This window comes from Agelaius tricolor, unplaced genomic scaffold (assembly GCF_023055355.1).
Source record: "Agelaius tricolor isolate 1412-34295 unplaced genomic scaffold, bAgeTri1.0.p SCAF_6, whole genome shotgun sequence".
NCBI lineage: Eukaryota > Metazoa > Chordata > Aves > Passeriformes > Icteridae > Agelaius > Agelaius tricolor.
In genome coordinates this window covers 11402993-11428554 of record NW_027269266.1, presented here as the reverse complement: position 1 = coordinate 11428554, position 25562 = coordinate 11402993, and the positions used below count along the sequence as shown (strand labels likewise).

At 39.5% G+C, this 25562-nt stretch overlaps 1 protein-coding gene across 13 annotated transcripts in view; it reads right to left on the bottom strand.

Moving 5' to 3' along the window:
• The window catches only part of PARD3 (par-3 family cell polarity regulator), a 445322-nt gene that overhangs the window by 277041 nt on the left and 142719 nt on the right, over positions 1-25562 (bottom strand). For all 13 annotated transcript variants that reach the window (XM_071428678.1, XM_071428674.1, XM_071428686.1 and 10 more), the window contains exon 3: positions 18880-19060. In XM_071428678.1, the coding sequence (XP_071284779.1) occupies positions 18880-19060 (181 nt within the window). The remainder of the gene's footprint in view (positions 1-18879; positions 19061-25562) is intronic.

Here is a 25562-nt window from a genome sequence, read left to right as displayed (position 1 = left end):
AGTTCAAAACCAAAAATAAGCCAGTAGAAAGAGCTTCAACTGAGGTTCAAAAATCTTGCTACATGAAAGACAGTTCGTGAATTTTTGGATCAATGACTTTTCATGCTTGCAGTTGCCAAATTTCATTAGAATTTGTGATTGGTTCTAGCCCAGAGATGAAGATCATCTTTCTTAGTGGAGAAACAGCTTTAGCCAGAACTAACAGAAGATATTTACTGAAATACTATGGTATATACTTTGTGCCAGAATTTGTCAGATTCCCAGCAGCTAACTTTTCCAAGCTGTTTCCTCACCACAAGGCTCCCTTCCTTGTCTCATCCTAGAATGAGCTACAATAATTTCAAGTATCTGCATGCAGAGAGGGCACATGAGGTGGACAAATTTTATTTTACAAAATCTGTAAATATTTATTTGTATTACTTATTATTATTATTCATTTTATGTTGTTAAGGAACTCTCACTTTGTTTCATTCTTCAAAGGACATTAATAAGGCAGTTATTTTTCTGCAGCCCAAAATATATTGATGCACTGAAATGAGAAAAAGAATAGACTACCAGTATATTTTACTTGGTCTTCTTCCATTAGCATGAGTAATTGGAGGTTGTTGCTTAAAAATGAGGAATGTCAACAGATTCCAAAGAAAATCAATAGCCCAGGATAGGTTATCCTGGAAATGCCCTGCAAGTAGTCAGCTGGACAAGAGTACTCTGCAAAACCCCTCACACTCTGCACTCTACACCAAGCAGAAGGAAACATGCTGTTCCAACTGGTCTGGCAAATGAATGGCTTCTTCTGCACCTGAACCCAGACAAGCACCTCCTGCACTTGGGCACCTCACTCTCTCCCAAGACCTCCCTGCAGAAAGATTGTAAGGTAACAAAATCTCTGCTGAGGATGGACAGGAGGAAAACCAGGAAAACAAAGGAAGTACAGTTGGTCTGATTCCCATGAGCCCATGGCCAGGGTTGCTTTCCTCATGGACAGAGTGCTCACTTCCCTGAATGCCACTAGCCCCCAGTGTCAAGGCTAAGACTTCAGTCCATGGCAAAATGGATCCAGGAGCAAAGCAGGAATATGGAAGGGTCACTCTCCATCCAACTGCCAAGATGAAGATGCAAAGGAAGAGCTACTTTTCTAGCTAAGTGCCCCAGCTGCATGGGATTCCAGCCAGGATGTAAAGGAGAGCTATAAGAGCACTATGGCATCCTGCCCTCAGCATCCGTGGGCTTCCCCTACTCCCCCTCTACCTGCAAAACCATAACATGCTCCTGTTACAACCAAAAATAAAATTCAGTGTAACAATACTTTTAGCTTAAGTTAATTCTTCACAAAGGCTCTGTGGTATGCAATTGCTCAAAATTTTCCACTCCTCAAAAGGAAGTTACTTTGCATAACCACTAAAAAAAAAAAGCCACAGAGAAAAGAGAGCCATCTCCTGTACTGATGGAGCTATTTCTTTAACCTACCTAAGAGAAAATGGTTTTAGGGAACAAGTCTTATTATCATTTTATATTATATTAGCATTTAGAACACTTGCTAGTAGTAAGACCTTCCTATCATAGTGATTTTCAATCCATGCATCCATACATGGCTTGTGCAAAACACCTTTCCATTCACAGAGTAAACACAAGGAAGATGCACAAACAACTGAGTGGGAGAACACCCACAGGCTCTCACAGATCATCAATTTCTCTGCAGCATGCACCACACAGTCAATGTGCTCCCAGCAGGAACCACCTCTGTTTTTTGAAGTGCCTAGTTAAAAATCTGAACATTAACTCAAAATGTTCTCATTCGACACCATTTTTACATTAAATATGGCGCTTCTGACTAAAACCACTTTACTGGTTAATAAAAGCAGCTATCTTGTGTTTTATATAAAATAAGAAATAAGAAAAATAGGTTAATATTGTTTAGTTACCTATGTTTATATAATCTCTGAAGGCAGAGTATTTTTATAACTACATGAGAGCTAGTGTACTTAATATTTCATATGAGACATCAAAAATCTACTGCATTAAATAACATCTAAGATATTTTCATAACTACAAACACAAAGGCTACCTAAAACAGAGTTACCTCTGGCAGATGTTTTTTGAAGTCATTACAGAAAAGTAAACTTGTATTCCTACAGATACATATTATCTTTAGTTGGGATTTTGTCTCTAGAAAAACTGAAACATTATCTTTTACACCATTCACATAAACACAAAAAATGCTCCTTAAATGTTTATGAAACTAAATAGTTTTCTGAGGACAAGTTCATTACTTTGTGTTCTTCTCTGGAATTCTTAGAACTATTTTAAAAGTTATTAATTCATGACAGAGTTCACTTTTCTTTTTGTCAGATGAGATTTTGATTAATGTATTTTTCAAGCTTTTGAAAATATTTCCAAAGGATGTTTAGCATTTTCATTCTCAAGCTCAAACCTAGGAGAGAAAACTTACCCAATGGTCAGGCAACACATACAAAATGCAAACCTTCTCAACTATTTTAAAAAGGAAGCCAAGACTTTGCATATGTGGGAAAAGAATCCTGAATCTTAATAATGGAGGGTCCATCCCCTCCACTACAGAACATTTCCAGTGAAAGTGGGGGTTTTTATCATACAAAAGCCAACAAGACCACTCATGGAGGAACAGCTCCTGGCTGCAGGAATTACAAAACCTCAAGATGGGGACAAATTGAGCTGTACCTTGTTCCATGCCCAGCATCAAGCAGGCCTCACTAACCTCCCTCAGTTTTTATCACCTCTTGGAATACAACCATCATCATACCTTTTTGTGTGATTCCTACGGCAATTCTAATCTAGGGAAGATAAAAACAAACCAAACAGCCATATGTGCTTTTTTTGAGATGACCAAAACCATTTGTGCAAAGGAAGGCTGCTGCCATGTTCCTCAGAAACAGCTGGGTTATCTCAAACACCAGTGCTGGACTAAAACCACCTGTAAAACGTAAAGAGTTTTTTGCTGTTTCCACACAGCTGCTGAGGAGAAAAGCAGTTAAACATCTTGGACAGGTCTATTACTGCTCTTCAGCTGTAACACCTCAGCAGGGCTGGAATTGGGAAAACGACCCAAGCCCACACACATTCAGATGTCCACATTCCTCACTCCTGGTTGGCACAGGGACAGCACTGGGATGCTGCCCCCTTGGCCTGCTAACTCCAGCAGAAAGGAAAGGGCAGAGATCACAAGACTGAGAGATGATTATGCTCAGCACATCCAAAACCTGCAGGCAGGTACACAATAGCTCCAGCAGGTCACTGGATCACGCTGTGACACATCACCATAAAACAGTCCCCTTTCTGACCACAGACATTCTGCACTTCTTGTCCCTGTGCACACTTGGTGCTTTAGGAAGTCCTTTGACACAGACTGAGAGGACAGAGTGCCACCTTTTCAGTAAATGGCACTTGCCAACCCCCTTCCTGAGGGGTTTTTAACTATTTTGTTTCCATTTTCACACCACAGGAGAGGAAAAGGAAAGAAGTGGACATCACACACTTTGAATTGCATTCCGGTGGGATTCACCTAGAGAAGGATAACAAGCTTAATCCACAAAAATATAATATTAAGTTCTTTAACAAAATACACTTTAGCAGATTTGCTATCAAAGAAAACCAACCTCTCTGTTCCCAAACTGAAGGATAAAAGCCTTTGCATGAACAAAACAAACACAGAAAATCTTGGATCAAAATTCACTCAGCAGCATGAGGCTGAAAAAAATTTCCTGCTGATTTACTGCATGGTAGTTTGCTTGTCTAGCCTTTCTAAACAGCAATCTAACATCAGTGTGAGGACAGCAAGAGGGAAAATTGCTGCCTAAGTGGCAGGTTTGTTATTGTTTGACAATTCTAAAGAGTTCACTAGAAACTTCTAAAAAGAGCATCTTTAATTCCGTGAAATTACTGATAATCGGCCAAGTGAATGGAGAACAATTATGAGGAAAATTGAATGCTTCCAAATGCCAATTTGCTGTATATCCTGAATTAATATTGCATAAGCATATCTAGTCTCTCGCTGTAAAAGCAAAGGACTAAAATCCTAGGCCCACAGGCAGTCTTGCGTGGCTCTCCTCATACATTTCTGTATCATCATTTTTGCATTTTATAATCATACTTAGCACTTATATGGTGACTTAGATATTTAACCTATTTTTCTCTCCAACATCCCTCCACAATCTGTCAGATAAACTGTCTTCTGCATTAAATGTTCAACAATAAGCAGTCACACAACAGCATGATGCCCCTAATACAGCCAGAGATATAAGCTGGTTTTTCCTACTAATCAAGTCAGAGCACACTTGAAGCCATTGTTGCAAAATACAGTCTTTGGGATTTTTTGTAATACAGCTATGCCAGCAGTTGGCCATGAAGTACAGTGAAGAGAATAAATACTCTAGGAAGAAAAGGGCTCAAAACATCAATTTTTTTAGCTGAGCCAAAACAGATCAGTTTCTGCTGAAGGGCCAAAAAAGTATTAAAAGTTAATCCAGAATTTTTGTCAGCCTCAGTTTCCTGGGTAGGAGCTGATTCGCTAGCCAGTCCCCCAGGAGAACATGAACAGCCCAAGCCATGGTGACTCAGCCAGATGATGTCTATCCTCCTTAGTCTGCACTTCCTCTGCACCAAGGAGGAGTTGAACCAAAAAACAAATTAAAAAAACCTTTAAAATTAATTTTAAAGCAAAGCAACACAAAGCAAACCTAACCAACACACTCCACCTACAAACAAAATGTAGGGTATGGATGAATGGGAAACCTGGCTGCTGGAAGGTTTGCAGGAGCAAAGGGTATTAGAGCAGTATATACTCTGTGGCAGACAGGATGGGAAGACTACAGAATTGGCTGGAATGGACATTGTAAACAACAAGAAAGGGGGAAAAGCTGCACCACAAAAAGTAAGATGTTAATAAAACAAATACAGAAGAATCCTAAAATGAGAAAAGCATAGGTCCAAGTATGCAAAGAATCATTCACTACATGCATTGCAGCACTGCTGTGAGACTCCAAACAAGACTCATAACTCAAATCCTGGAGACACCCTGTGATCATCCTGTCAAACACCTATATAAGCCCAGGTACACCGTGCAATAATGTCTGCATTTAGTCTTTTAACTTCTGTTGGAAAATATTGACTTTAATTTCAAGACTTCAGGAGACAGAGAATCCATCACAGCCCCAGGACTGTCATTTTTAAAGCTCTGCAATTCAGTGAATGTCTTCTATGTCAGACAATCCAGTTTGTGTTTCAGGAAAGGTAATTCAAAATGTCATCATGCACTTACACAAATCTAACATTACACACTACCATTTTTCATTTTGTGATTAACACTTGAGAAATAACAAAAGTGTATTCATGTGGGATTATCCCTCCTTTTCATGTCTTGAACTTTTTTTTTTGTTGTTTTTTTCTTCAGTTTCTGGCATGGACCAGGTCTCAGGTTCTACAGAGAGCTTTGCAAAGAGAAAGGGTGAGCAGGAGGGCAGCAGCAACCTATTCACTTTCTCTCTCTTAGTCATACATCATTTACATGGGTCCTAGGGTAACTGTTTATACAGCACAGTAACATCAAGGAAACAGTTATGTATTTTTATTTGTCCCCAGGGAGGTAAACATTCCCTGCCACTAGCTCCTCTTCCTGCCCTCCCCCTCCCCTTTTCTGATCCATGCATCTTGGTTCTTTAATTCTTCATGCTTTCCCTTTTCCGTTCTCCTTCTGTTTCTGATCACAAGCTGATACAAAGTGGTTGTCTCCTTTCTAAAATTTCCATGAGGCATCAAGTTAACCCAGATGCACTGGGTTCTCAATCTGGAAGTCAGCAAATGGAAGCAGAAGGAAGGAGCATCAAGTCACCAGCTAACCTTCTCTGGGTAAAAGCCTCATCCCATCATACATGCTGAGCATCTCACATTCCGCAGCTTGATGCCTACAGACAGAAAGCACTGAGCACACAAAGAGCCTTCAGCAGCAGCCCTACCTTTGACATTTCCTCACTTTTCATTGTTAAAAATGACCCTTCTGGTATCTTACAAGCAAATGACAGGAAAAATAGTGAGGGGAAAAAAAAAATCAAGGAAGGAAACACAGAGCAAACAGTTTACATTGCAGTGAAAGTAATAAAATAGTTATGACTAAAGTCAAACAAATGTATTTAATTTGGCTGGTCAAAAGGAAAATAAAACTGAATTACTACATGTATCTATGGGTGAAAATCATCATCCCTCTAGTTAAACTATGACTTTAAGAAATTTTTCCAAGGAAAGATAAATGAAACACCGTATTTGGTTAAAATGTTACATATACAAGGATTCTAAAACAAAAAAAAAGGTAAGAAAGAGAAAAAATGCAAAAAAGGTCTCAAAAACACAGCTTTCCTTACAAAAGTCATCTCTTTTGATACAGCATAAGACGAATTATTGGATTTAATTACTTACTAAACTCACTAAATGCTGTAAAAACATGTGGTCAATGAAATGCCTTCCTCCCACAGACATCTAAACTGATCCTTTCTGAGGAAATTCTAACTATGTACCAATCTTATCTGCTTTCATACAGAAAACACTGAAAACCTGCTATCCTAAAACTCAAGACATCTGCCAGATCTGGGAGGCATAAAGTAGAGAAAAATACAACACTGATTCACAAGGACTCAGTGCCTGTTAAACACAATTGGATTTGCAGAAAAACCTTGAAAGCATATGTACTGAGAAGATATTTAAAACATCTGGCAAAACCTGGATGAGGGGAGGGTGGAACACAAGCCCATAACACAAGAGCAAATTAAAATACTTCATTAAAAATATTTTTCACCCTTAGTAAAACATTCTGACTTTGAAAAAGAAAAATGGAAACAAATGGAGCAAAATCCCAGCCCTGGGAAAACTGAGAAACTGAACCTGGGATATGGTTCATACAGCATAGCACAAATTGCTCAGGTTGAGTGAAGCTGACGTAGTGCCTTCAGGGTTTGAGGAGTAATTTAATATTCAATTCATCCCATAATAGGAATCCCATGCAAAAAATTCACATGCACAAAATCATTCTGGTAAAACACAGAATGAAGACTCCTAGAAGCTGGCTTAATACACCAGCAGCCACCCAGGCAAACAGCACATAAACAGCTGCATTACCACCTACCCTGAAGGGACAGCCACTGGAACTAGATGGAACTTCCATATAGCAGCACAATCACACACACACAGGCACAGCTCTGCTCCCAGAGCTCGTTCTGCTGGGCACATACCCGGCACTGGAGCTGCAGCGGGGACACTGCGGGGTCTGAGCCGGGCCAAAGGGCCCCGAGCCCGGCCAAAGGGCCCCGAGCCCGGCCAGAGGGCCCCGAGCCCGGCCAGAGGGCCCCGAGCCCAGGCCAGAGGGCCCCGAGCCCGGCCAGAGGGCCCCGAGCCCAGGCCAGAGGGCCCCGAGCCCGGCCAGAGGGCCCCGAGCCCAGGCCAGAGGGCCCCGAGCCCGGCCAGAGGGCCCCGAGCCCAGGCCAGAGGGCCCCGAGCCCAGGCCAGAGGGCCCCGAGCCCAGGCCAGAGGGCCCCGAGCCCGGCCAAAAGGGCCCCCGAGCCCGGCCAAAAGGGCCCCCGAGCCCCGCAAAGCAGGGACTACTTGGGCACTGCTTCCCTGCCTCTGGCACACTCTGGGCACAGATGACGCACAGCAAACCCAGAGGCTGCACCCTCAGAGGGCAGCTGCTCACTCCCAGCATCACTGAGGACATGGCTCAAGCATGCACTGCTCAGTACCCCATTTTCTGTGCGTTCTCTGCATGTGCTGCCACCACAACAACTACTGCGCAGCAGCTGCCAAGACACACAGTTTGGGATAAACTCTTCAACTAGCAGAAGAAATACACAGACCAAGCTGCAGTAAACAAACGTCTGTGAGTATTCCCAGCTGCAGTTTCGTGGAAGCTTTTTCACCCTTCACTTTTTGGGTGATAGGTTTTTCAACAGTTCAGTTTTGTCTTCCTTCTCCCCACTGCTGCTTGCACATGGCTTCTCCTCCTGGAGCAGCACCCTGGCAGTGACCTCTCCCCAAGCCTTCAGCTGCACATCCTGCTCCCCCAGTCACTGCTGAAGCACAAACCAGAAATAATATCTCGGTACCAGCACTAACTGCAAACAGATTTTCCCCCTACCCTTTATGGGTGGAAGAACTGAAAATACTTATTACACTGTAATGTTATGTTTTAAGCAACATAACAAAGAGCTATGGGAAAGCAGGATTACGGGAAGACTTTGCCCACTTGTGTTTTATTATTTTAAAGGTGAACTTAAAACGGAGGTAGAAGTAAATCATCTACATGTACAATACTCACAGAAATATTGCCTACTATGTCAAACTAGAGCAGTAACTTTGCTCACTCACTTAATGGATATTTCCCATGGATAAATGTCATGCAGTTCATTTGACAGAGCAGTTTCATGTTTTTTTCACTGCAGTAAGACCTTCATTTTTATTTATTTTTCCATGAGTCAAGAATCCAACTAAAATTTTAAATAAAACATGAAGAGACTACACTATGTAAGACCCTTCAGATGGAAATCATTGTGAAAGTCAGGCAGTGTTTGACCTACAATCTCTCTGTCATCTAATGAAAGTCTTAAACATCAGAGCTCAAAATGGATTGGAATAGAAGAAGCTAACATCATTTTTATATTTGGTGGAGAATGCTGTCATAGGCAGAAAACCTCCAAAAAGCCTAAAAGCAGAGAGTTCAAGTCAGGACTTACCAAAAGCACTGAAAGACTTATTTGTGTACTATATACGGCTGGTTAACAAGGCACATGTGTCCATTTTCCAACTTGTTAGAAACTGGTGAACAAAATTTTGTTCTTTTATAATCTACTAAAAAAAAAACTGCTAGTATTGCTTCAAATGTTACTTCATTTGAAACAGTTTCAGCAGTTGTTGCCCATCATTATTCTGTCTGTAAATTTGCAAATGCATTTCCTTTAATAGCCTGTATTTAAGGGATGCTCCTTTACACAGCCACCCATTCCAGAGGCTGAGCGTGGATAGAGAGAACTTTGCCAAGTCCACAGGGAGCCAGGATACCCTGAACAGCAGGAGAGGCAGGATGGCTGTAACAGCCTGCAGAGTGTGTGAGAGAATGGGGTACAGAGACATCCAACTGCACAGAGCACTGAAAGCAACTCATGTGCTTCAGAACCCATTAACTCCTCATCATGTTTATTCCTCCAGATTTGGGCTGGCTGTCAGTGTCACATGGCACCTCTGATGCTTCAACATCTGAGAACACACAGCAAGGAAAAGCACAGCCACCCACTTAGCAGAGGTTTGGGACCAGCACCACAAAGTGACCAGATACCAGTGTCAGACCCAAGGCAGATGGCACTGTTGGTTTAACCACAAAATTACATCAAAGTGTCTCAAACCCAGTAAATATCTTACTCTGATAAAAAAAACTGAACATGGGACTTTCTGCAATAATGACATACGGTCCACAACCCAAATATACCTCCCAAGCATAAGGAGGGCTGTACAGGAACTTCCTAGGGCCATGCAAAATTGCTCAGTAAGTAAAACTGAATAGCTGTTTACTTGTAAAATGCCACTTATCCCTTGTCTTCCAAATTTGCAAATGAAGTTTTTTAAGGCAAAAAAGGTAACTTCCTACTTAATGATTTTTTTTTTAAATCTTTCATGTAAGAATTTATTGTCATGGTGGGAGTTAAATCACAGGCAGAACAGGATTTGCAGAGATGTATTTTGGAACTGGTCAACTCCACTTCTCTACAACAAGAGAGATTAGCCAGTGCACCTAGTGAAGCCAATGGCCCATTTCACTCTGAAATAAGCAGTAAAACAGGTCAGATGAACACACCCTAAAGGTATCCAAGAATGAGAAACTGGGTTGCCTTGAGCATTTAGCCCTGATGCAGAATCTGAAATCTGTTGGTATCAATGTCATCCATCACGTCTGCTTTGAATCCCCTGTTGCCCAGCAATTGCTAAAAGAGTCCAATTTTACTTTAAGTTGTGAATATGAACAGTGCTGTACAGAGAACTGAATCAAATCCAATGCCTCAGGATAAGTTTTTAATGGCTGATCACAGTTTGCTTTGAGAAACCTTGTTTCTGAGTCACATGCACAATATTTGGAAGCTGATGCAAGATTGCTCTTGCTGTCTTTGTACACCCCTTTACTGTATGCATGCAAGCACTAGTAACATTTTTCTTAACCTAAAGTGCCACTGTTTGCTTTTGTTTGTAAACCCACATGGTCCCAAACTCCCTGTCTACAGATACAATCATTTCTACTTTCTGTCAATCCAAACCTATTGATAGAGCCAGTTGCCTAAATTCATATGAGAGGCCAGAAACCCAGGCCTGGAACACAGCCTGAGGTCACATTCACTCCAACCCCAAACAGCCCAGCTCTGGCATCGGCCCAGGCAGTAAAAGCAAGGTGACAGCTGTGTCACACAGGGGGATCCTGTCTGTCCTTGCAGTGTCACAGAAGGGGAGCTGAGCTGAGGGTCCCTGGCTGCAGAGCACTGGGGACACTGAGCTACAGGGAGCCAGGCCAAGCTGTGACAGCAGGAGAGCAGGTGCTGGGCTTGTGCCTCATTCCCAGCTCACAACAGCTCCATGGGCTGAAGCCAAGCTAGTCACCTCCACAGCATCCAGTGCCAGGGGTCAAAAAGAGAGAAGTTCTTCTAAATACATACTCTTTATTCTCACCCTGAATGCCTCATCTGCCCCTAACGTGAACCCACAACATTCTGAAGCTGGCACTCATCTTAATTAGATAATTCATTTAAGATTTATAGCAAGAGATGGATAGGAAAAGCAAAAAACTCTATCTCTGTTTCAAGTATGAAATAAAGCAATAAATTAATGGAAAGTTATTTCTCACCCACTCCTTTATTTCAGTATCATGTTTCAGTCCTTTTCAGGGCATGAGAGTAAATAAAAAACAACCCTATTCAACTAGTAGCCATCTGTCTCTCTCTCATCCTCCTCAAAGGAACATGTCCAAAGACACAAAATTTAAAGCAACTTTTTCCCAGTAATCACCCAAAGAGATGGACTATCTCCAAAACACATCCCCATCTAAAAGAGTATGTTAATATGCTGCAAATGTTATAAGGAAGGGAGCTAGAAGATGCCTAGTGAATTATGAACAAAAGCAAGCAACACTGCAGTAATAGTTTAGCATAATAAAGGATATATTTTAAATGTAATATCTTAATACACTGGGCTGTGATCAAAAATACCCACATGTTTTTCTGGGGAGGGGGACATGCACCAGCTGATGCATTGAACACAGGGTAGCACCACAGACAGTGTGGCACAGAGACACACACACCTCTCTTCATTAGCCCTAAAACATCAATCCCACTAGATCAGCCTGCTTAGGACCAAGTGAGTAATTAAGTACATTTGATAAACTTTGCATCCTCTCCTGTTGAAAGATTTTTGGTCAGTAATTAATCTAAGTTGCCCACCCCCCCATACCCCTTCAAAGGCGCATTCCTGTTGTCTCAAAGCAAAGCAAAACAAGACTGGGATGCCACTTACTGTTGCAGACTAGTGGCTCTGGATCTTAAGGATGCCTTGAAGCATACTGTTTTATCACATTTCAGAACAAGTATCTATAAATACTGCATAAGGTTTTTAGAAACTGTTGGGAAAAAATGTAATATGTACATATGTCTTCATAGAGTAAAAAACTTCACAGGATGGTTGTCTGTATTGTGAGAAAGCATTCCCTACTCATTTCAGATTCATATTCCTTTGCCTTCACTGTACTCCTCATTTGCTTACAATGCAATTACAAGAAACAGAGAAGCAATCAAGAAAGCATCTATTTTAAGAGTTATTACACTTATGGATATAATACTTATTGATATGTGTGATGATAAAACTATATGTTTATTTAAAGAGTTTATCTCAATGGTATTAAACCTTTGATTCCACAATATGACAGACTTGAGCAGCTACACTGCAACATTTGATTGGATAAAGTGGTATAATATTTTTGCATACATAAAACCACATTTCCATTAAGGAAAGAATTGCCTTTCATTTAAAGAAAGGGAAAATAAAACCCAACAACCACCACTTGTGTGTGGTGGTTGAAATATTGTGTTGAAATATTCTGAGAATAGAGCTCTGATTTTCATAATAGCTTGTTGTTCAAGTGATCATTAAATCTATTTAAGATTTAATGATCAAATTTAGATTAATATTCAAACCTGACTTCTTAAAACTGTTCAAATTCAATACCTACATCTTCATAACCTTTCCTTATTATCCCTCTTGTACTATATTCTCTAGCTACCTGATACCTCTAACCAGGTATCAGATACAATACTGTATTTTTATTACTTCTTGTTGTTAGTACTTGTAGATAGAAGTCCTCACCATATGGAATAATATCTTGAAATGCACCACAATTACTCAGGTTTCCTCCAGAGAATCAGTAAGTTCTAATTTTTTTTGCTTTATTGGTTTCAGGGATTTTTTTTAATCCTACTAGGAGCAACAGTATTTTGCTTGCTGGTATACCAAGAAGATTGAAGATATTAAAGGTTAATTTAGAAACTTAAGCAGTTTAAAATCCATTTGTTTTTACAAACGTGTCACAATCTCATCAAAAACACATGGTTTTTAAACTGCTCAACAATCCCAAATTAACAGCAGAGTACTATGCTTGGAGAAAACACCAACTGGAGATCACTCAAGTCAGAACTGTGCTGTACAAAGATCAAATTTAGCCTCATGGAAGAAAGCAGCACCTGGTACTGATTTTTGATTCAATAACTCTGGCTTTTAAACAATCATATCCCTCACAGAGCTTTAGGGATAAAATGTGATAAGAATTCCTGAACAGCGAGAGCACCAGAAGGTGAGGAAACAGACTCTGCTAAATCTTCCCAAACCCCAATTCATGAGAAACCTTCCTCATTCAGATGCTAACAACTGAGGTGCAAGCCTCAGTTCAAGGTTCTTTTTGTATTATCCAGACAGTAAAAGAAACTTAGGAGAACCTGACAAGAGAGTAACAGTGCAAATGATGGTTTGGAAATCCTTTGTATTTCATTCCTGGAACTTCACTGGAACGACAAGCATCTGAACATCAATGAAGGTGACCAAGGAGATAGACCATGGAAAGCTGAGTTGATCCAAAACTCAACACAGAGTAGAAAACCTCCCCCTGACTTCAGCAAGCACTGTCTGTAAAGTCTTAATCTTTCATAATAAATGTGGATGATTTTCTCTCTATATTTTGTATTCAGCTATTTAATCCTCAAGATAACTTGATCTGATAAAGCTCCTAACATCCGGGTTTTGATGAACTCATCTTTCTCTTCCTCCATTTCTAATCTCTCAATTCCTTAGTTCTTCAACACTTGAAAATATCTTTATTCCATACATAAAGATGACTAAGAGTTGAATTACGAGTCAAGGAGACATAAACAAGAATGAACAAGTTTCTAGCAGCCATATGTGAGAAAGCATGCTGAAATGATCATCATTTTTGAGACCAGAACAAATATGAACACACCTCTGCCAACACACTGACATGGAGTGCTCCAAATCACGAAAGCAAAGCCCTTACCTTATAAATATTTCCATAATAATTCTCAGAATACACGTTTGGGACTCTAGATAAATCCTCATATCAAATCAGTGAAGTGACATATTTAAAGCAATTTTAAAAGACTTGAAATTCACACATTTATGCACTCCCATCTTTAAATGGTTTACTTAGCACTGGATCTTTTGAACACCAATCTTAGATGCAAAGACATAGACATTGTTACAACAGACACGAGAAATGGCTCACCTGGGGTCACCAAACAACCCAATGGCTTAGCCACAAACAGGACAGATTGTCCCCAGCAGCCCTCCTGCTCAGAGTACAGCAAGGACAGTGCCCAGCAGCATGCAGAACCTGCCTCTGAACCATTCCCACAAATACTGCCTTGCTAAAGGAGGTGTAAGCATGTTTTTTATCCCTATGGGTTACAAAAAAAGGCTTTTGCCCAGGAAATGCCAACTCCACTTCTCTTATCAGACATGAAGAATGAGAAAAAAATCAACACATTTGAAGTCTTGGATCCTACCAGTTTTTGTCTTTCCTTAACTAAATAAACCACTCCTACCAATTCCTCATAGTCTCCCCAAAGCAACTCTTTCTTGTTGCTCTCTTTTGATTCTCTCCAACTCGTTTAGAATTGCCCCATGGCTGGCACTGCCCCACAACTGGTCACTCCAGTGGAAATCTTCCTGCTCACAACAGCAAGCCCACAGCAGCATTTGCTTTTGGTCTTTTGATGGAAGAGCATAAAGCCTGGTTGCATTGTAATAGTGACCATACTGCCAGGATCCTTCTAGCAGTATTGTGGACTTTGCTGTTCATTAGTACTACCTTGCAAATGACCTTTTCCTTCTTAGATACATTGGCTGAGCTCATCTCACTGATTTCAAAACCGTTAATAAACGTATCAAAAGTCAATGCTCAACTGAAACATTGTGCCTGAAACTCCATCTTAGCTTTTTATGCAGTACTTTACATTCCAGGTCAGATTTATTAAAATACTGAACAGTCCTTAAACTAAGAGAGCCCTCAGGGACTATACTTGATATGTCCTACTAATTTATCAGTGAACAACTGAAAAGTACTCAGAGAGCAGAGAAAGAGACACAAATTCAAAGGCAAGCAAGGTCAGGAACTTTATTATAGCAATGAATTCCCAGTCAAAGTCTGCATGCATGCTCTTACCTGTGAGGAATAAACTTGTGCTGATTGCAGGGTAAGAGCACACTTGCACACAGGGAACCTTAAAGCAACAGCCACGCTGCTGGGTAAACAATGATGTGAAGCTGTAGTAATTTCTTTGCTTCTCTGCACTTCTTGCACATCTTCAGAGCCAGCTGTGCACTCACTTCAAAATATTCTCATCTAAACTTTTTTTTTCATGGTCTGGTTCTGTGACCAGAATACAAAATTGATGCTGAGAGTCCTGCTAAAATACATGATACAGACCACCTGAGCATATAATTCACTGGAGTGCACCAATTCCAGCCAGCTCTTAGCAATTTCTTAGGCTCTCTGGCCAGTGTTCTGGGAGATACCGACCCTCCAGCTTTTAGGAGAACCTTACATTTATCCCACATCTCCTTTTTAAGGAACTCAAGCACCTACAAGACATCCTGAAAACAAAAGCAGCAGTCTTCTAAAATGCACAGGCAGCTGCTTTGTGTCACACTGGCACAAAGCAGTACCACACAAACCCAGGTGGGAAGCTCTACATGCACAATATGCTTGTACACCTGTCTGCTAAATATGTCACTGTGGACATCATTCACTTTTACAAGCAATAGCTTCGAGAAGCAAACAGTTTAATTTTATTAATTATATTTGTAATCACAGAGTTACAAAGGTTGGATCTCTGGGGATCTATTTGGTTGGATCTATTTGGTTTAATCAGTCCAAAGAAAGGACCAGGTGGACCAGGCTGTTCAGGGCCATGTTCAGTCAAGTTCTGTCCATCTCCAAGCACATGAGATGCCACAATTTCTCTGAGAAACTTGTTTGGCTCTCCAGGTGTAAATGGTTTTCCTTATTTCTAACTGCCATTTTCCTTGGCAAAACTTGTGCTTGCTGTCTCCAGCAATAATGTGTCTATGTGAGAAGAATCTGGCTTCATATTCTCAATACCTTCCATTAACAGCTAAAGAAAAAAGAGACTCTCCAAGCCCCTTTATTCCCCTTAAGGGAAAAAAAAAATCAGCTCTCCAAACCTCTCTTATAATGTTTTCCAAATAATGTTATGGATGGAAACTGTGTTTTCACTGTAACTGCTGAAATATTCAGAGTCTTGTTACACATAATCACACCAAGACAAATAACCAAGGGTGGTCTTAGTTCTTGAACAAGCTAAATAATTCTAAAGGAAAACAAGACAAAGAGATGACCCTTTTCACAGTATCTCATGAAGCTGAAAGGGATTTTATTTACAATATTTAAATGCAGTACTGTGAAACAAACAACTTGGTTCACAGGCAGTGCACTCGCTGCTGAACTGTCACTGCCTGACATCCTGTCTTATCTGCCAAATTGCTCATTAGGTTTGGCAATTTTCACCTGCGCCTCCAGTTTATATTTCAGCAGGGAATAAACATCAGTCTGCTTTAACAGTCTTCTGCAGTGAGCTTCCAACCTCTTCCCAGAAAACACGCAGGCACAACACAAAAAACGCCTTGTGTACTGTATGCTCAGAAAAAGAATGCAGCTGAAGTGATGAAATACAATAAGAAGTTTAACTGGGGTAACAGAAAAGCAGTACAAAAGAAAGAGCTAGATAAAAAACATAAATAAATCAACTGCTTATATCAATGAATTATGTTTTCACAGTGCAAAACAACACAGGGGGTATGGGCCAGCCTCATTTTTGTTTCCATGTTTATATGGGAAGATGGAATTTGACACACACACCCCCCCCCCTCCCCAACATGCAAAGTACAGGCTGTGTTTGTGCATGGGAAAAGAGGGACTCCAGATGAATATTACTTTTCCAGCTGGACCTGATCTAGCTAACCTTTCCCTTGCTGGGAGAGGAGCGATGGTGTGATCTATAAACAAACAGAAGGGGTAGCATGGCAACCAGAACAAAGAGAGGAGAATCTCAGCAGGCTTTGAGCCCCAGCCCAATGCAGGGAGCTGCTGCCTGGGAGCAGAGGGTGCAGGTGAGCAGCAGCACAGGGCACAGAACCGCGCGGAACGGCCGCGGAGCAGAGCCCACGCGCCAGCAAAAAGCACCCGAGATGCAAAACAAAACGTCTCAAATGCTATAAACCTATTTCAGCTGGAATACTGTTTTTCATTTGTTAGAAGTAAAATATTCACCGCCAACCCTGCAATTAGCTGGAAAATTACAATAATTACAGCAATTTTGTATCCCATCTCCAATCCAATTAATAGATATATGACCTTGTCAACATGTAATAATCAGGATCTGCATCTACCGCAAAACTGGATGGATTTTATTTGCTGAATAGAACTTACATAGTAAGAAGATAATTATTTGAAATACTGAGAATACCATTTGTATGCTATGCTTCACTTCACAAGTTATAAAGGAACAACAATAAGGATAGTATTTCCATTTTCAATGTATATTTAAATGAAATTCCTGAAATAGGTATGTTTAATATGGGATAACATTACTGCACTGGGATTTCAAGCCCATGGTTTGGAACATTTAAAACCAAAAACATATCTGTCAACATTTAAAAAAAGGAATTAGATAGATAGGAGAACATTTCTGATAGCATATTTATTACAAATTGTTTCACACACTTTTTTTGTGCATGCTTCAACAAAAAGTGTCAAAGAGCTATAATCCTTACCAACAGTTTTAGAAGTCTTATGTATTTCTAAAGACCTTTGTACTAAAGGGTCTCAAATCCCTTTTTGGTCATCTTAGCAACCAGTGAACTAGCCAAGTGCTCCATGTATTTTCCAGAATGACACCAATGATAAGTGAGCTGTCCAGTATATCACTGAGTTTTATCTGTACTATATGATTTTGATGCACTAAAATTCATGTATTGTATAATATACCAGATAATCACACTAAGGAGAAAATGTGTATGCATTTGCCTGCTCTAACCCCTGCTAAGTTGAGAACCAAGGGGGACAGTTTTTTGGCTTGTGCATGGAAATGAGATGTGCATTTAGCAGTGACATACTCTAGTGACAGCAAAATGGAAGGGTCCTGAAATTCCAGGATAGTTCTTTATTCTGCCATTAATCCTTCCCTAATTTAATTCTGTGTTGCAATGGAGCATAGTTATAGCTTGAAAAGACACACATTCAGCTCTGTGTAAGCTAATTTTTAAAAGCTATTCCCTCAATCGTAGAGAAAATATTCTGGTACAAAACCCCTCAAATTTAACAGAGTGGTCACTTTGAAATTTGCATTTTACCTGACTGTTTAAACAAAGATTTTATCTATTAATAAAACACCTACACAAAATCAGTCTCTTGGAAATTACACATGGTTGTTTTAAACAACGTATCTGTAAAATATCAAAAGACTGATAATACTAACTTCTGCTAAGAATCTTCTGGACTGGAGTCCCTATTTCAAAAGTTCAAAATTACAGACATTACACATAAAAGGACACAATGCCTTATCCACATTGTCTTGTTTGCATGCTACTTTTAACAACAATGAAAATTACAAAGTAAATTACATTCCATAATTTTTCTTCTTAGTAAGTTCAAATATTCAAAGAACCTGCCTGAGCAAGAAATGCAAAAAGTAATTCCTGCTATGTGGTTTTCCAACAAATGTTCATCACACTGAAATAAAATAAAGGGATGTTTCTGGATGTAGTTTCTGCTTTTCAAAGTGTCTTTTTGCAACACAGTAAATGCATATATTTTAGCAGGTGTTTTTATGGAAAGGTGACAGCATAACCTAGCAACATTGACAGGTTAAGTAGAAAGTGCTCCTATCTTTAGTTTCTTTTTACCATTTTGTTCATTAAATGGAACAAAACTAGCAAACCGAAAATTACACCATGCAGCAACTACATTTGGAGATATTGCTGTGATTTTCAGTGTGAGGATAATTTTAAACTGGCAGCCTAAAAGAAGCTTATGGCTCCTAAAAGCAATTTATAAATAATTTATTAAAACAGAACAGGTTTGTTTACTTGCATGCAAGAAGCATTTGCGCAGTTTCTCAGTTCTGATCAGCTTTCGATAAGGACAGATAATGAATCATTTTTCCCAGCAGCATCAATGGGTAACAGCACTTGGCATCTTTGTAAATTTAGAGAAAACACATGGAGATACCGAGAGCATTTACTCACTTGCACGAAGGACTGAGGGCGTGACCTCAATTTCACTTGTTGCTTGGTAAGGCTGGAAGGCCGATGCCGCGTTGGAGCCAAGCTCGCTGCCAAAAATCTCCGGGCTCTGCGTGCCTGTTGAGCTGGCACTGGTGCCATCACCCCCATGGTGTGGATCTTGTTCATCAAACACAGCCACAAGCTGAAAATGACAATTTAATCTACAGTTAAAAAAAGACCTCAACACCATCAAAATGCCAGTGCAGATCAGTATTTCAACATTTCTTCCCACCAAAGAGCAAGAAGTGTCTGTCAGCAGAGACTCCAATAAATGCCTAGATCACAACATCATCAGCCCAGAAAGGCAGCCATTAACTGGATCCTACAAGGGGTCAACAGCTCTGATGGGACACAAAACTCATCAGTGTGAGCTACAGAAAGAATGGGACCAAGGCAGGAAAGCAAGGGTTGCACCTTCCGGAGGAAACCACTTCATCTTACCCAGAAATGCAGAAAACTACCTGAGTGTGGATTGATGCCTGTGCACTGGAATTCAGTATTTGTATTTAGATCCCTCTATACACATCATTACAACAGAGTCAAATCATGAGCAAAACCACAGTTTTACAGAATAAAAACATCCAAGAAGAACTCATGTTTACAAACACTGAAAGCTACAGACAAAATGAAAAGCCATGGAAGTGTTATAATCACAACCAGTCATCATTTATTAATCTGCCATCTATTTTCATGACTTCAGTTGTGGGCTTCTCTTCCAAAATTTCTTTAGTCAGATTTACGGAAATACTCTGTATCTGTTAGCCATCAACTTCTCCAAGACAAGTTTGAAATCTCAAGTCCCATTTAGAACTTTGCCAAGCCAGTAATCTAATAAATATTTACTAAGTCTGTGTTCACCACTGCAAAAAAAACAGGAAAACATCACGGTGATTTTTGATAAACCTGAGATATTTTTTCCACTGTAAATGATTTTGTGCACTTACTTGAAACAAATAATTTATCCCAATTTATCTTTCATAACATACTGAAAGAGATAACGCCAGCTCTTACACACATTTCATTTTAAAACTTAATTTTCAAGACAGAGAAAAAAGTGTTATGGATAGCAGCAGTCTGCAGTCTGAAATTAATCTATAATATAATATTTGAAAGACATTTCCAAGAAAGCATTACATTCTTCTGTCCAAATTGTGAGAGTAAATGGAGCAAATCAACTTAAACCTATGCTGGTCTCTGCAAATTGTTTATTCTGTTAGCAACACAGCTACAACTTTATGCAACCAAAAGGCATCAGAGGTCATTTTCTCTTTTTTTTTTTTTTTTAAGTGATTTCAACATCATCCTAGCCAAAAGATTTTAATAATAGTCCCTTTACCCAAATTTAACTTACATAAGCATCAATAAAAAAATTTTAAAACGCAACTCTAATGCCAAGTGGAAACCATTTGGGAATTCAGCTTTTGAAAGTACTCTCAGGCATTTACTCTTTTTCACCAGTCATTTTGAAACTACAGAGAGTAGCAAACTTCTGCCAATAATTCCATATCTAATGCAAAATTTAGGCTCAGGCATGCAAAAAACAGAAAGAATAAACTGGTAATGGATAAAGGATCCATGCTCTCCTCCAGTGCTAGTTGAAAGGCAGGTAGCAGCAGGAAAACCAGACTGCAGCTGCAGACAGCTGGAACATGTTTTTACCATAAAAGTCATTATTTTATGCTTGAGAAATCTACAAACAAAAGAGACGTGACAACACCAAAATGTCAGTAGCTCAAGAGTATTGGAAATTTAATTTTCTAACACAATGTGAAATATCAATGCTTACAAAAATATGCTTCTAAAACTTTACTCATAACTCTCTTACTGTTTTATAGCAAGCTAATTACCAATCTCCAACAACTGAAAATAAATTAATCCACAAGTGAAGGTCTGTAAGATATTCCAAAAAAAAGACAAACAAAGCATTTAAGAATCCCATGAAACACCAAATCTTTTTGTCCTTCACATGTCATGTATCAAGATAAATTCCCCAATTACATTCTGTTCCTTTGAGGCTGATTGAAAAATATTACTCAATGTATGCAGCTGCAAGTATTTTATAGATATTATATATATGCAAAAAGGTATGTGCATGTTAATCTCTATATATGTTATCTCCTACTCTAAGTTGCCTCCAGATTTTTGCCTATTCCAGACAGTCTACAACCTATAACTTCAGAACATCTAAAAATGAATGTTTCTTATTTCAAGCTTAGCTTTTGATCTTATCAGGTTTTTTTCAGGTATTCACAGTTTTGACAGCCTCAAACCTTCAAAAGGCTTCAGTTCCATTAAAAGGCATACCAAGTTGTAACATTTTTTCTAGCGTGAAGAAACACAAGCCATGTTAGTCTTATGCAAATCTAATTAGCATGAGGAACACAGGTTAGGAAGTTCATTGTGAAACAGCACTCCAATGGTACAGTAGCCATCTGGACTACAATAGCTCAGTCCTCATAATAGGCCAAAAAGTTTTTGGAACTGGAAGATTTATTGCAAATAAACACTCTTGAATCTTGATTTCCAGACCCTGGTATGCCATTCTGCAAGATTATGAGTTCATGGGAAACAAGGACAGCCAAAACACCTTCTGCTGTATTATGATACCGAGCATTTATCTCTGATTTCTTCAGAGACCCTTTATTTTACATGACCCTTCAAACACCCTTTCTTTAAATTAAAAGAGATTATTTAAGGAGAGGAATTGTACTGCTGGAGGCCCAGAGATCAAATCTTGACTTCCATCCTTGCAAGAATAAGAAACAAAACAATTCCCAGAGAAACCTTATGCAACGTGGAAGGAACCACAGGAGTAGGGCATTGGAGCTATGAAGAATCCTTTGCTGCAAGAATTCACAGCCATAAACACTGCTCTGAGCCAGGGAAGAGGTCTCTTGATGAGTCATGTTTAAAGACCACAGAGATGTTTTTAATTTGACAAAGAATGGAGCACACCATTACTAGACCAGCTTCAATCAGCCTTAAAGTCAACGGTAAGCTACGGTATTTTGCTGGGCTTTAGACATCAGATTTACAACAAAAGCAGAAAATGAAGATGACTACCTTTTCTGGAAACATCATCTTTACTGTCAGGAGACTGCTTCCATGTGGATCTTTTTCTTCTTTAACAGGAAATAAAGTTACCCTGATCTTTTGAGAATCACCCTATTATTTCCAATACCTGAGATGAGCTGTGCTGCCTGTCCTCTGTCCTTCAGTTTTAGATCTCATCACCTGCAGTGACCTGAGAAACTCATCATAATATCCACTCTTATGCAGAAATGAACAGGAGAAGGACTGAACAAACCATAGTAATGCATTAATAAAGAAAATAGCTTAGCTGGTCAATATTAGACCACTATCAGCTCTTTAAAAGAGCTTCAACCGAAATTCAGTGAGTACTGCTGCCATTTAGTTTAATTTTATTTTTCTTTGTGAAGACAAGCCCACACCAAAGACAAAATATCATATGAACAACTAACTAATAATGATAATGTATTTTATCCACCCCATATTCCATGAGACAGCAACTTGAAAGCATCAAAGACATGAGAATATGGTTTAATAGGTTACAGTAGTTTTAATCACCTGAGACAACAAAACTCTGCATTTCTCAATCACTGAACTAAAAATCTGCAAATAGGAAATAAAATCAAGTAAAAACAAACCACCTTGTCATCTCGAAACAAATTTAATAAATGATAGGCTTAATTTAGATTGGCACGCTTACATTTCTTATTGCAATATGGCAAAAGCAACAGAAAGGTGAGAGGCTTTACTATCACCATTTATCATGGTAAAATGGCATAGGAAGTGTCACCAGTTTGAACAATGTAAGATTTTGGTCCCCAATGTATGTGTATGTAACTTTTCAAGAAAAAATAAGTTTCAAATGTTCATTAACACATTCAGATATAAAACCAGCAGTTTTGTCTGGATCATGACTTATGGAATGTTAATCCCATTGCAGCAATGGAATTACACTAAGTCTTCAAATGGTCAACTGCATAAGCTAAAATACTTTTTAAAGGCCACAGGAACAAATACAAGCAATTTTGTGTAAATTAGCAACAAAAAATACAATTATTTTAAAAAACAATAGTATTCAGTGTTTGACCAACAGCTTTTATCTTTTCAGAAATACAAAACTGCAGTAAAACTCAACAACTACCCCAGATGTAAAAAGCACACTTATGATCACTAGTATATTTCAAGATGTGTAAGGGAATTTTTTATTGCCATTCTTACCCTCTGAAGACAAAAAAATACAGGAGTACAGTTTAAAACCAGTGACTTGATGCTCTTCTCTTGTGACTGATAGAAGAGTCTTTCCACAGCAGACAGACAATGAAGGGAGAGTAACATGATTTTCTCTTTTGCTAAATATGTGAGCTTCATCAAGCAAATGCCTTATGAAGAAATTATTTCACAGCCTGAGATAGCAAAACAATGTATTACTGAGGCACCTTTGGGTCTGGGGTAGGAGGAAGGCATTCCAGCCTATTACTGTATTCAGCCCTCTATAACACCAGGTTTTACCGAATTAATTACAATCCAACATCTTGTTCTTTCTAAAAGAGAGGATGAGCATCTCTATTGCTCTGTCTGGGACTCAACACATGATGCTAACCAGGTTATATTTACTTAAAGAAATAAAAGGCAAGAAGATTGATTTATTTTAATATTGACACAGCAGCAGCAGTCTGCATTCCAACATTAATTATTACAATTTCCGTCTATTCTAAAGTAATTAAAAATTAGTAAACACATATGCAGTCTTAATTAATAGGCTAGATTAAGCACTTGAATGTTAATTAACTGGATTAAAAAACTATTTCCACCAGCAATGGCTGTTTACATTTTCATTAAGTATTACTATCATATAAACCAATTCATTACTATCAAATGGTCTGATCATGTCATCTCTCTTCAGCACCAAACCACAAAACCAGAAATCCTCTACTCCAAAGAAATACATAAAGCTAGAAACTTCTGCTGTATTCTTCCACCACTGTGACAAGATTGTCCAAAGAATCCCTTGAATTTTGCATATTCCTAGGTACCTGTCCAAAATTTGCTAATTCTTCATTGATATTTAATCTGATACTGGCTCATGTGTAGGCATCAGCAATGATTTCAGATTTATTTTAGTATCAGTGGGGATTACAGCTCCATTCTCCTGCTACAAAGACAGCAACTGATCCTCTGGTTATCATACCCTCTGGGTTTCACAGAGGCTCCACACTTGTTATCTACTCTTTTTAACCCTGAGTGAAACTGAAATCACCCACCTCTTTAGATTATTAGGAGCCATGTTAAATATCTGGTTTCTTCTCACCAGGACACTTTGGAGATACATCCCTACAAGAACATGCCAAATTTGTTCTGGCTGTTCAGTGGCCAGTTGTTCAGTAGTTACTCTGCTGAGCAACCTGAAATGTCTGGATTCCCCTGGCTGAACCCTGTACTTCCTCTCCTGGACTCTCCAACTTCCAGATGTGGTGCTCCCTTTCAGAGCTGCTATGGTCTCCTGGCATTTATGCTGCATAGCTTCTCCTGCAGGGTGGCCATCCATGGGCAAAAGTGCCTTCCACACCAGCTGTCATTTTTCTGGCCCCAGGAGAACCAAGAACACAGACCTTGTGAGACAGCTCCAAGTGATGGAGCAGCTCAGCCACACACCTCTGGTGAGGCACCAATGCTGTCAAGGATTCTGGCTCTCAGTTTACACTTAATAACTGAACCTTTTCTCAGGGGACTTATGGTCCTTGAAAAGACATTTTGATGGTTCAAATAAAACTCCAAAATCTAAATTAGCCTTGTGGAAATATCAGTAGCTACTTCAAACATTTCCTTTAACCTTCAAAGGCAGAGGGTTAAGCTCAGCCCTGTCCTGCGTAGGTGTCTGCACTCACTGTGACAGCCATGGGCTGCTGATAAGGGAGATGTAACCTCTCTCACAGCACAGCCATAAGCTTTCAGACATGTGCAGCAAGTGCCTGGGAAAAGGACATGGAGAAGGCTGGCAAAAAATTTAAACATGCACCTCACTGGCATCCTTTGCTCAGCACAAAGCATTTCCAGTCTCAAGCAAGACAGTACAGTGAACCAGCAAGGCACCAACAGAACTGACTGCACACATCCTAAGCACCAGCACAGCTGAGGGAGATGGTAAGAGAACACAAGCACAGTTCTCAAGCAGCTCCTGAGGGCTGGCAAAACCCACTTTTACCCAAAGCAGTCTAGATATTACTCAGTCCATGTTACAATGCAGAACTAAGGGGTAGTTGTTTAATAAGGCCCTGCAGTAAATCAAATTTCAGCTAATGGCACCTCAGACTCCATAACATCCCAAAACACAAGTTGCTTGTGAATGAACAGATGAGTGTAAGGGAAAAAAAAAACCATAAATTCAGGAAAATCTCTAGCAAGGGAGTAGCCAATTATTATTTAGAAATGAAAGAAACTAAATACAAAATCAATTCGTAGGTTTTCTGATGACTGAACTCACTTTAATAGCCCCATGGCAGACCCAAATTCTTATTATTCCTTGAGCTTCACTTTTCTACATGGCTCATTGAAAACCCATTTAAATATAACTACTGTTTCAATGAGCTAGGAAGAGAAAATACAGAATAGATACT